General features: G+C 35.0%; 1 protein-coding gene across 1 annotated transcript in view; it reads right to left on the reverse strand.

The window, feature by feature from the left end:
* Positions 1 to 13,641, reverse strand: part of MACROD2 (mono-ADP ribosylhydrolase 2) — a 2,173,194-nt gene that overhangs the window by 230,078 nt on the left and 1,929,475 nt on the right. The window contains exon 10 of the mRNA XM_049774344.1: positions 8,856 to 8,894. Coding sequence (XP_049630301.1) covers positions 8,856 to 8,894 — 39 coding nt within the window. The remainder of the gene's footprint in view (positions 1 to 8,855; positions 8,895 to 13,641) is intronic.

Genomic DNA, 13,641 nt, shown 5'->3' on the forward strand with positions numbered 1-13,641 from the left:
TTTGTTTTTCAAGATTTAAAATTCTATAGATTAATAATTGTTATGTAATTTCACCATCAAAGTAAGACTAGATGAGCTGTACTATGATCTAATTTTGATTTAAAACTTCATTTATTAGTTACCAATTGCTACTGTCTAATTTTGCTTTCAAAGCAGGGTTAGGTGAGCTGCAAAAACATCTCATTTTAGGAGTTCCTGGTGTTTGAAATGATCTTCCTACTATTTCTCAGGCTTCTTTAGTAATTCAAATTCGAAATAGTCCACTATATACTTCCAAGTAAATAATTGTCTACTATTATCATGCCTTACTCTTGCCAGGTCTATCAATGGGGACCATCCAATTAAATTATAGACTGTTTGAAACTTATGTCTAAAGTCACTGCACCCTTTAAGGATTATTTTTATGCATTAATTTATAGCAAAAAGCCTGGTCTCCTCACAAGCTGTCAAGTTATACATACAATTCTTGTGGCTGACATCTCGTTTTTGCATTTGTTTTCTCTTTTTCAGATTTACTCCACACCCTTTACCTACATTCCACTCTGTACCTAAAATTTAAACTCTGCTGGACTTTGGAAGGCTGTTCTCTATGAACTGGGTCAATGAAATCCCTGGTTTCCCAACTTTTATTTATTTTGGTTTAGGGGTCACTTTCAGCAGTACTCAGCTTACTCCTGGTTCTTTGCTGAGGCAGTGCTCAGGGGACCATATTCGTGCTATAATCAAACCTGCCAATAAATAATGAAGTGTCTTCCCTGCTGTACCCAAACCCCATCCCAGCCTTTATCCAACGTGAAACACAGATATCTATTCGCTTGTTGCCAATAGGCTTTTTGAACTGGTTTTATCCATCAGGTCTTATCTCCTATAACAGAAGACTGCAGTTGGCCATGTTTATATGACCTTTTTTATATGGGCATCTCTGTTTTCAGGGTTGATACAAAATTTAACTTTGCCCAGCTATTCTCAGCCCCAGGTGTTTCCTCTCACTCAGGTCTTATCAAGCATTTCAAATTTATGTAAATAATTTCATTAGGCATTTCAAACTACAGAGCCAGCCTGATATTCTCGATGTCAGCAAACCTGTTATCTCAATGGTATTTCAACATCTCATGAAATTTAAATCAAAAACTAAAGTGGCAGCCTTAATATTTATCTTTATTTGATTTTCCTATAACCTTATATTCTATCAGACAATAGAATACACTAGACTGCATCCTGTATTCACCCTCTGTGCCCATCCTTTTCAATCATTATCTCTGTCCAAAGCAGCATCTCTTAATACAATGACCTTCTGAATTCCAGCCTCTATATTTCTAATCTCTCCACAATCTATTCTCCACATAATCTATTTGTCAGCAAAACCTTTTGAAACAAACTATATCATGTAGCTAGACTGTTTAAATATCTTTGTTCTTAGAATAAGATATAAATCCAATACTATAAACCAGGATATTTTCCTTGGGAAAGTCCTACTGGTTTAGACTAGTTACCCCTATATGTTCTTTTATTTTCAAATTTATGGGTACATTTTGTGTTCTTTAATAATTTCTCAACTGTCTCCTATCTCAGGACCATTCCATCTGCTGTTCTTCTACCCATGTGTATATTTATGTGTCTACTTACTTTCTCAGATCTTGGATGTGAGATCAGATGCAACTCCCAAGAAAGTCTTTTTCTGAGCATTTAACCAAAAAGTTTCTTCTGGGACTATAATCTCCTCACTCAGCACATAACACCCACTAACTAAAGAGCTTTTTCTTTTTCTTGATTCTATTATGTTTGTTTTTGAACCATACCCAACTGAGCTCAAGGATGACTCCTGACTCTGTCCTTAAGGATAACCCTTGATGCTGCTGCTTATAGGCCCATATGTAATATAAGGGGTCAATTTGGGGATTGACTTTCTACAAAACAAGTGCTTTATCCTTGTATTATCTTTCTGGCTTCAGCTCTGTTTCTTTTTTGTGTCTCTACTTTATTCACACCCAAGAATGTAAAATCTATGAGATAAGGACATTTATCTTTTTTTTAATATCTCTGTATATCTGGTACTTAACAGTGCTTGAGAATTTTTTTTCCCAATTATGTTGTCCCTTTACTGGTACTTAACATTGTTTGAGACTTTCTTTTCAAATTCTAATGTCTCTGGTACTTCACACTGCATGAGAATTTTATTTCAAATTCTATTTCAATTTTTCTTCACCCAGCCTTTCTTTAAGGCAACGATATAATAGGGCCTGTGCTTTATTTTCACCTCTCAGGAGCTATTTCTTTATGCCAGGATCATAAAATTATAAAACACTATTAAGCTATGGTGACTCATTTTTCTTTTATATTTATTAAATAGTGAACATAAAAATTCACATGATAGATGTAATATTTGAAATTTTGGCATTATGAACTACAAAGGATTTTGGACACTAAGTTGGTTTATTGTGGTTGCTAATCTGTCACCTTTAAGGTCATTGCCACGGCCAGGGAGAAAAATTTTTGCCAATGACTACATTAAAAATTCACCTCAACTTCTGTCACTAGGTGTGAGATGGATGTTGACCTTTTGGAATGGGTTCAGCAAAGGCAGAATTGAGAGGACTGGAACAGCTCACTGAGCACAGATGCTAGGCTCAAAGGGATTCATAAAATGGGCAAAGCAACATTTACTGTCTCACTGGGAGAAAAAAATCTAAAGCTTTCACACTCCTCAAATGCATGTTGTGCAACTGGGAATGAGGAGGCATTTTCTATGCTGAAAATTCAGTCCTATATCAACATTTCTTAAAAGTGAGGGCTTGAGAATTGATTTAATTTTTGATATCTCACCTGAATGAAATTATTGGGAAACTGATGGGGAACTGAATAAAGCATCAATTTGTTCATATTTGGAGGTATTAATGAACCAGACAAAATTGAAATCTTATTACATTTTAGTTATAGCAAACTCTTTGATGAGTAGCATGGATCATAGTAATAGCCAAATCTGACACAATCCAAGTGCCCAGTAACAAATAACTGAAGAAAAAAATAAAGAAATAACCATATACAGTATTCCATTACATATAGAAATATATAATTATTTATATCAACAATGCTATATATACAATGTGTAATAGAATGTTTTGTATATATGTGATATATTATAAAATACAACTCAGGTATAAAAATATAAAGTTATTAAATTTGTTGCCAAATGGATAAAACTGAAGAATATCCAGCTGTCTGTCAAATGGGTGAAGACTCATCCCCCACTCTTTCTCCCTAGGTAATTTGACCTTACCTGCAAGACCCCGCCCATTCCTGGGAGGGGTCTTGAAAAAGATAAATACGCCTTTGACCCAGGGGATTAGGCGCTTCTGCCCTGCTGGGCTCTCTGGCTTTTGGGTCTCTGCCTTTTGGTCTTTGACCAGCCTGGAGGTCAAAGGGAAGATGGCTGACAGGAGTTAAGATGCAGGGCTACCTAAGAATGGCTGTGCTTGAAAGGTTATGAGATAGGCCACACACATGTGGTTAATAGGGAATGAATAAAGATGATGCTTCCTGGTACTGCCTGTGAGTGAGTTCAATACCCGTCGCTTTCCTGAACCCCAGACCCGCTGGTTCATGGGGGATGAAGCCATGTGGCCGGGGCCTAAGGACAAAGGCCTCCATCCATCGCCATCCACCCCATCATTAATTATTTAATGCAACAATGGGTAGGGACATATGCGGAATAATAGTCCTCATATGTGAGAGATATAGGCGAGAAACATTTTATGATGCCTCTCTTGCTGTCAGTGGAAACTGGAGATTTGCTATGAGCAAGGCTTTGTCCCCTGAAGCACACATAGTCTTATCTCTGATAAGGCTAAAGCACTATTGGCTGCATCTTATTTTCTGTCCTTTCTTAATCAGCTTAAAGGCCGTTTTCATAGTATATGGTCTGAGAAATGGAAGATCACAGGAATGGAATAGATACGCTAGGGTTAAAGAAATTAACTTGAAATTAAAAAGAATTCTAGGCAGTGAAGCCAGTCTTTCTATTATAAAAGAAGAATTTCACCTTCATGGTGACCTTTTCTACTAGCTGAGATGTGACTTTTTTCTACTTAATATTCCTGTCTAGGGAGAGGATAATGTGAGTTAAGAATATGGAAACACCTAGATGCAATCTGGCTGTGCTGTTTCAGTATGAGCCAAATTGTCTTTAGACTCAGATGATAACTAGAGATCTCTAGTGCTGTCGAGTTCGTATATGTTAGTACATCATATATGCTCAACTAAAGTTGGGTTCAGCAGAGGAATGAATGTAGCTAACAAGCCAACTTGCACCAACCGGTAATTGTAGCTATCTCTTCTCAACTTTGACATTCATTTTTTCTCATGTTTTGATAGTTTGAACACCACAAAAATCTACAAACTCTTCAGTCAAGTTTCTTCTCATCCAGATAATTAGTTTGTCTATACCTTGCTGGTTTTTGATGTTCCAATTATTATTTATCATCACTCACTAACATTGATTGAACATGCAGCCCTTTTTTCATTATGTGTTCTTACAAACTCCTTCAGTATTTCTAATTAATGAGAGAAAGAAATGATGCTCAACGGACCATAGGCATCAGTTATTGGATGGCTGACTTTGACTCATCATAGAAACTAGCATGTCTACATGTGTGAACTGACTAGAAACTGGCCTGCCCACCAATGTCTGCCAAGGCCAGGTGGCACACTCTGGAACCATCCTGCACAGAAATCCCTCATGACTTCAGGATGCCAATATTAGGAAGTAGAAAGCATATCACAAGCCCATTTTATCTAGGTGACTTAACATCCTTGGGTCACTGAGTGTAATTTAAACAGCTGTGTCCAGCTGCTAGTGATAGCTCCCTTGCTAGACCTGAAAGGGCTACAATCAGAAATGATGACCCAATTAATGTCTTCGAACCTCAAATGCTGACTCCAACCTTCTGGGCTTTATATTAGCATTAATGATGATTACAGTTAAAAAAAATCACTCAGTGGGTTGGCTAGCTTACTGCATATCATTAAGAAGCCAACTCCTTTTACCTAGAAATGTGTTCTTTTGGCACTTAGATAAATGATCCTTAGCAAGATATGGTCCATAATCTAGTGGATGAAAAGGGCTGCGCTCTCCAAGGCTGAAGGATAATCCAAGAATAATTTCGGTGAACATTATAAAAACAAGAGCAAACAATACATTTTTCAGAGTTAGTTTAAAAACAGGGTGATGATGTAAAACTGATACGTTTCTCTTAAATAATGATACCTTCTACACGGACACAAAAATTGACATTTTATCTTGGCCATTTTTTATTAAAGGAATCAAAATCTTTTCCTTAGGCTGAAGTTTCATTTGTATGCAATTCCTACCTCTGTCACCTGGGGTTTCTCCTAATGCTACTCAGGAGCCCTGTAACACAGGACTAGGATTTCTATATGCAAAGCTGGCATCTTTGAGTTCTTTATCCAGTCCCAGTTTGGATATTTTTACAAAATATATTGAAAAAGTATCTGAGTACTTAATATGGGAGATTATCATAAGAAACACTAAAGGAAGTATTTCTACAGGGTAATTATTGGTACAGTATTTCTATGGTATAGAATCTTTCTGGTTAATATTACATTGTGAACTAGTACTTGAAAAATTTGTAGTTTCAATGTAGATTTAGATATGAGACATGCAAATTTATAAATCTTAGTCTGGAAAAAATTAAAATATTTGACTAATACACTTGTAAAATTCTAAATTGAAATGCAAATGGTGCATCTATTGTTATATGAAATGTTTTAAAATTAATTTCTCTTGTTTGTTTTGACTACTTCTTGGTATGATTGCTAATAAACTTGAAATTGTACTTACACTCATATTATATTGTTTCTGTGGATTATTAGACTATATTCTGTCTCATATGTTTCCTGTTGGGTTAAACCAATCCTTATTCATTATTGACTGAGAGTTACTCCAGAAAAATGAACCATCTAGTGTTTTAAGTTTGCTTTCATGGCCAGAGTTGAACATTTAGCAGAGAGTCACAAGAATTTTCCTTAGAAAGCTCTTAGTCTCATAAAACATCTATGTATGCCAAAAGGAAGTAGTTGAGAACTGATGACAGTTATTACAGTCCCCTTTCCATCATACCTCCTTCTTCATCCTTGCCCTGACTTTAAATTAATCTCCCTTCAATTTCTCCTGCCCCCTAAATCCCTGTGAAGACCAAGGCAATCTTAGGAATCATATTTTTTTGTAGTAGAAAATGGATGAGGCGGAGCATTATTGGCACTTTGGTAGTTGCTTTAGTGTAGTAATATTATGACCCTTACAAAGTAAAATAAATATGTATATCCTTGTAAAATATATAAACAAGGGCCCGGAGAGATAGCACAGCAGCGTTTGCCTTGCAAGCAGCCGATCCAGGACCAAAGGTGGTTGGTTCGAATCCCGGTGTCCATTATGGTCCCCCGTGCCTGCCAGGAGCTATTTCTGAGCAGACAGCCAAGAATAACCCCTGAACAATGCTGGGTGTGGCCCCAAAACCAAAATATGTATATATATATATATATGATTTAAATGGTTAGGGGAGGGAGAATGAACAAAGTTAAAGAGAAATATTGTTTAAGTGAAGCTCCATTTAAAATACTAGTTACCTCTAAATATAAAGGACTCTTAATAGAGTTATTAAAGGTGTAGTTGCCAGTGACTTACTTTTTTTGAATTAAACAGAATATTACACAAAATTAAGATTATTAATATATTTATTTTATTTTAAATTTGTGAAAGTAATTTAATTTCATTCTCTAAATTTTTTTGTGTGTGTGGTTTTTGGGTCACACCTGGCAGTGCTCAGGGGTTATTCCTGGCTTCAGACTCAGAAATTGCTCCTGGCAGGCACGGGGGACCATATGGGACACCGGGATTCAAACAGATGACCTCCTGCATGAAAGGCAAACGCCTTACCTCCATGCTATCTCTCCGGCCCCATCATTCTCTAAACTTTTTATAAAGCTACTATGAATGACAAAATTATTCAGAAAAGGGTATCTATTTTAATTTTGAAATATGATCCAATTTTTTGACTAGAATCGGTAATTGTTAGAGGAAATGAACCTCTTACAGCATAGAATTTAGTAATATGCCCTTATATATCTGCTAGGCAAAACCTCTCTCTGCTGTATTAAGACTCTGGTTCCTCTCCCAAAATATTAATATATTATTTCATTTAATTCAAAATCACTCTTTTTGATCAGAGTTATTATTTCTATTATATTGTGAACTAAATGTTATAGAAAAAGGTTCTTGTCTAAAGGTGATATATAATGGTATTAAGATTGAGTTCAAGCATAATGATCCATGACGCATCATCAAGTATTTTGTGACTGTTTTGTATATACTTTAGTTTCTAGGTTTCTTCATCTTTCATGAGTATTCAATTTAGTTTCTGATATTAGACTAGAATGCTATATAACAAATTACATGATTATATTTTCCAAACATAGCACAGCATTGTTTTCAGTTCCTAAATCTTCTTTAGAACCAAAATGAGAACCATCAGAGGACTGAACTTATATTCTTATCTGAGCATAAGTGAGATTTTGAGTTCCTAAGAATAGGGTTTGGTTGAAATGTGGTTATGAACTCTCTGAGGCTCAGTCTTGAAAAGTGTACAACTTCCTCTACTTTTTCAAAGCACACCATTTTGGAAAACTGACTGCAGTGTGATGAAGCATGGGCCACATGCAAAAATCACAGCAGAAGACTGATATAGATCAAATATCAGCCAGATACATGAGTAAATAAATCTTCGGATGACTTCAGCCCCAAGTTCAGTTTTCTTACTGGAGTCTCAAACCTTGTGAAGGAGAATGATTATATCACCATTGCTAGTGTTCTGTTCGTTTTCCTGATTCATGAACATACAGGAATAAGTATCTTAGTCATCAAGTTTTGGTACTTGTCTTGCACATATCTGATTCTAACTTAATTCCTGGCAGAACTTATGTTTCCTTAAGCTCTGCCAAACGTTATCACAGAACACAGAGCCAAGATCAAGCCCCAGTACAACTAAGTTCATGAACCCAAACCCTGTACTTCTCAACATAGTTTGAGGGCAATTTCATTTCTCTATGAAACCAAATAGTCAAGTTTCAGTTTTATCTGGTGTAAAAGGATGCTCAAAATCAAGTTTACTGCAAAAATTCAAGAACTGTATTAGTTCTAAGATTTAGCATTACTACTTTTTATTTTCTCTTTTCCTTTTTTGTTAAGATATGCTATTGTTGGGCCGGAGAGATAGCACAGCGGCGTTTGCCTTGCAAGCAGCCGACCCAGGACCCAAGGTGGTTGGTTCGAATCCCGGTGTCCCATATGGACCCCTGTGCCTGCCAGGAGCTATTTCTGAGCAGACAGCCACAGCCAGGAGTAACCCCTGAGCAGTGCCGGGTGTGGCCCAAAAACCAAAAAAAAAAAAAAAAAAAAAAAAAGATATGCTATTGTTATTTACTTTATTTTATTTACTTTGTTTATTTTTATTTATTTTATTTAAAGAACATGTATCATATAGTTGACACAGTTGACTATAATACACTTGTTTCTAGATAAATGAGAGTGAAATTTTAAAAAGATTAGAAATAAAACTGAATAAAAAGAAAAAGAAAAAGAAAGGAGAAGAAAGAAAATGAAAAGTAGAGCAACAAGCAAATTAGTAAGATTTATTGTATTTCCAATTATTAATCAATTAATATTAATTAATAAATATTTCTTTGCTATTAGCTTCACTCTGTCTTTCTTGTTACTATGTGAGATTATATTAGCAACAAAATGATCTTTATCTATGTTTAAAAAATAATCATAAATTTCATACCTGCATCTTCTTTTACAACATCATCTTCATTAGTGTCATCTATTGAAAAATAAGAGAAAAAAATAAAGTCATATGAAAGTTAAAAACTCTAAAATGCCCCAATCTAATTGATTTAAAAATAAAACCAAAGGTAAAACCTCAGTAGAAAGAGGAATGTTAAATTTTGTTTCTCCTGCCTTATTTTATCATGTATTAAATGAAGAAATAATACACATTAGAGCTTAATATAATTTACATTTTTTGGAAATATTCTATATATGGTCACAGATATATGTGATAGTTTTGTTTTACTTACTTGTGGCAATGTAGGTTTTTTTAGTCATTTCAACTCTTGGGACATAAAAATCACAAAATCAAAATGCTACCTTTTTTTCAGTTTTTCCTTAAATCAGACATGTGACCCTCAAATATCTGAGAAGTTTAGTCAGCTCTATTCAGTTGTGGGTTGTTACAGTGAATTCCTGAGGCACCATGGAAAATGCTATGCATACAAATCCTGAGCCAAGTGATTTCCAATACCTTTGCTAGCTTGCACTTGTTCCCACTTAACTCCTTTTTCTTTTCCAGTGGTGCCCCTTTTAACTGGACAAGAACCAACACTTCCTCTGGGTTGTAGGTTAGAGAATTTATTTGCATTTGGGGGATGGGTGGCTTCCACATAGTCTTCAGAGTGCTCCTGAGCCACTTCTATCAATTCTTGTCAAGCTAGGTCTGTTGTCTGATATGAGAACCCAAGGATGAGCTTGGGATCTTCAGTATTGGGGACCACCAGGTTACCCTGAGAGTATTTAAAGACATGTTTGCTTTAGTGTAGTCTTAACATACCATCATCTCTGACAATATTTTTTCTCACAAAGTCAAGTCCTCTCCTTCCACTTTTCCTCTATTTTCATTATTGTAACCCAAATTCAGGTACATTGTTCCTTCTACCTTCTTTATTTTGCAGTTTCCTAACTTCTCTCCTCTAAGCATCACTTCTGTCTCTTAATTTGTGAACATATAGCTCTTAAATGTATCTTAAAATACAGCTATGGACAAATTTATAACCATTTTGTGAGTCTCAATCCCTAACCAGTAAAGTTATATTTAATTGGTGGGAAGGTATCAGGGGTCTCAAACTCAATTTACCTGCGGGCCGCAGGAGGCAAAGTCAGGGTGATCCTGTGTGCAAAGTAGTAAGCCATGAACTTTGGGGGGTGTGACCCAAACAGCTAAAACAAAACAAAACAAAAAAGATTCCCCTAGGGCAGGGCCACAAAATGTTGTATGAAGTGCCGCAAACGGCCCGCGGGCCGCGAGTTTGAGACCCCTGCTACTAGGGTGAATGGTATCCAGTTCCAATTACTTTTATGTTTTTCTAAACTTAATTTATTTACTGAAAATAATACTTGATTATTATCTATATTCTCAAAGACCTTATATTTTTCTACTTGCCTCAATTCCAGAAGCAAGGTCCTCATTACTTCTTCCAACTTAAACTTTAAGGCCACACTCAAACCCTATAATACTTGCTTCATCTAGTTAAAAAAAAGTGTGAATTTTGGGCCTGAGAGATAGCATGGAGGTAAGGCATTTGCCTTGCATGCAGAAGGACAGTGGTTCAAATCCCGGCATTCCATATGGTCCCCCGAGCCTGCCAGTAGTGATTTCTGAGTGTAGAGTCAGGAATAACCCCTGAGCACTGCCGGGTGTGACCCAAAAATACAAAAAAAAAGTGTGTATTTTGTTTTTACTGTTTTCTGAGTGTAAGATTTAAGGGCTTATGGTTAGTTCTGAATACTAATTTATCCAATCCCCATTTAATAGGCATGTTATATTAGAAAAATTACAGTTTTTCCTGAGTTTTAAATTCATCAAAAGCAGGATGAAATGATTAATAATGCCTTATATGTATAATTATTATAATAATTAAATAAGATTTTGTGTCAACATTATGAACAATCTACTGATACAATGTTATATACTAAATATCAGATATTTTACCATTAATATCATAGCTTTGCCAATGATAGCATACTGTATATGTCCATCTCTAGTTTATGAATTTTGCAATAACAAAAATATTTTGCTGTTATCTTTAGGATATTACTAGTATTGTTCAGGGATTGTTCCTGGATCTGTGCTGAGGGATTAATTCTGGTTGGCTTCCGGGACCATATAAGGTGCAGGGGAATGATCCTGGGTCAGCTACATACAAGATAAGTTTCCTAATTACTGTATTATGGCTCTAACCTTAATAGCATCTTTTATGTTATTCTTATGGTCAGTATCACTACTAAGGTGTCAGAAAGAAAAATATATGAATTCCTATCTGGGTATAAGAAATAATACTGGAAATTGTAATATTAGGGCTGGCATTTGAATATTGCAATCTATACCAACAGAATCATTCTTAAATATTTCCTATGTATTGTAAGATAAGATTCGAGAAAGTACTATTACAATTAGTGCCATATACAAAAATCAATAAATTTATATTGAAATAAGTGACCATTATTTTCCATGGTTCTACCATTTATTAGGATACCATGTATATGTACAACATTTGCAAATAAATAAAAATCAGCAGGTTTGTTATATACATGATTCAGAATTTAATAATTTTAGCCAAATTTATTTGAAATGGCATTCTTCTAAGAAAAATTATTAGTAAGTATTAGATATATTAGTGGAAATAGAATATAAATTTTGAGATTTCAAAATCAAGTTTAGATAACCATAGATACTGTTTCAAAAAATAAGTTTTCTTCCATTCAAATATATTAGAATGTTTAATGATTTTCTACATATCTCTTTTCTTTCCATGAATGCAGTTTTGGCAAGAAAAACCTCATTTCTTAGAAATGCAATTTTTCAAGTAAATGGCTATGTTACAAGTGCTACAAAATAAACTCTTTATAGAGTCTTCCCTGAATTTACTATATCTAAACAAAATTTTGATTACCAGAACCACATAACATTTCTATGACAACAGACTCTTGGAATCACAGAGGGGAGCAAAAGAGAGTCTTCATAGTTCTAGGGAAATATGAAGGAAAAGTCATGCTTGTCATCTAAGTACCCACATGGTCATGTGTTTGGTTTAATAGAAATACCAAAATAGATCACTTAAGCAATTGTTTAGAAACTAGAAACTCAGTTTCTAGTCAGTAAATCTGGCTACTGGAAATTGTGGCATTTGGGTTGACATTCAAAATATTGCAAACTATACCAACAGTACCATTCCTAAAGGTTTCCATGTGTTATAAGCCTTGAGGTATCCATTCATTTATTTTCACTTTTTTAATAGAGTAAGAGTATACTCAGTAGCTGTATTCAGACTATTTGGCTTACTTTCAAAATTAGTTGTGTAACTCAGAAAATTATGCCAAACTCTTATTTTCTACATGTAGAAAATAGGTATAAGAACAATTGTTCAAAAGTTGTTATATGCAAAGTGCTTACACCGAATGAACTTTTGGTAGACACCATTACCAACATGGTGACTTCATTTACTACTTAAATTGCCATTTGGTGACCTCAAACATTTTCCAGAATTGCAAAAGGCCATAAGGATAAAAGCTGACAAAGAATTAGGATATATATATCAAAGTAAGACAATAATCTAAACCAGAAGTAACAAATTTTCTGAAGTTCTATTGTGAGCCAGACAAGAGCATTTAAATGAGAGTTAAGGTTTCTGGAGAGGTGAGGCTTAAGGAAAATATGAAAAAATAAGCTGAATTAACTGTGGGCAGGAAAGGCTATAATACAATTTAAGCAGACATATTTGTTTTACCTACACCCTCTTGTTCTGACTCTTAAGGCTTGGAGCCTAACTTCCAGTTACCAGTCCTTGGGGGATTTCTCTGAACTTCTGGATTCTACTCAGTAAACGCCAGGGAAGAGAATCTTTCAAAGTGACCGGGGGGATTTGTATTACTAAGTACTTAATTTCCCTTACTTGTCTGGTGAGCTAATTTAGAACTATGTTCTATATAGATATATAAAGCAAAGAAATTCTCAACCCTAACCGATAAAAGGGACTGCCAGTTTTCTGGTGGTTATGGTCTTAAAATTTAACTTCCTTGTCTTCCTTCCCTTCCTTTAATTACTTTCCAACTTCCCTCCTGGTATTCCTATGATCCCCCACAAATAAGTGACTCCTACTAGAATTCTTGTTTCAGGCTTTTAGAAAGAGAAAAAGCAGGGTGATCAAACTAAGATAAGTTATGATAATTTTACTCAGAAGAGAAAAGTTACTGCTATAATGGTTATGATGAACTTAAGAAAATAAAACTAGCTCTAGTTGAAAAGATAAATTATGGGAGAAATAAAGGATTTGTGATCGACTTAATTGTAAAGAATTATCAATGGCAGCTATAATGATGTCTTTTAAGTACCATCATGACTTTAATGACTTTAGCCAGACTTTTAATAAATGAGTAACTGCAAGGATGATTCTGATTGAAGTTGGCATTAAAATTGGTAGACTTAGTAAAGCATTTTGCTGTCTCTAATGTGCGTGAGTAGACATCAGCCCATCTGTTCTCATAAATCAGAAGGAATTCCTTTTGCTGGGCTACCTTAGTGCTAGACCATCAAATATTTTTTAGTTTTCTACTAAAACTGAATCATCAGTTCTTTTTGGGTACCAAATCTTCAGAAATTAGACCATTTATTCTTCTAGTTGCTAGACCTTTAAACTGCTAGAAACTACATTTTCAGCATACCCAGGACCCTAAGTTGTCAAATGCAAATCTCTGGATTTCTTTTTGGTCTCTTTAACTAAACCAATTTTTTAATA

Source organism: Suncus etruscus, chromosome 6 (assembly GCF_024139225.1).
Source record: "Suncus etruscus isolate mSunEtr1 chromosome 6, mSunEtr1.pri.cur, whole genome shotgun sequence".
In the NCBI taxonomy this organism is placed as follows: Eukaryota; Metazoa; Chordata; class Mammalia; order Eulipotyphla; family Soricidae; genus Suncus; species Suncus etruscus.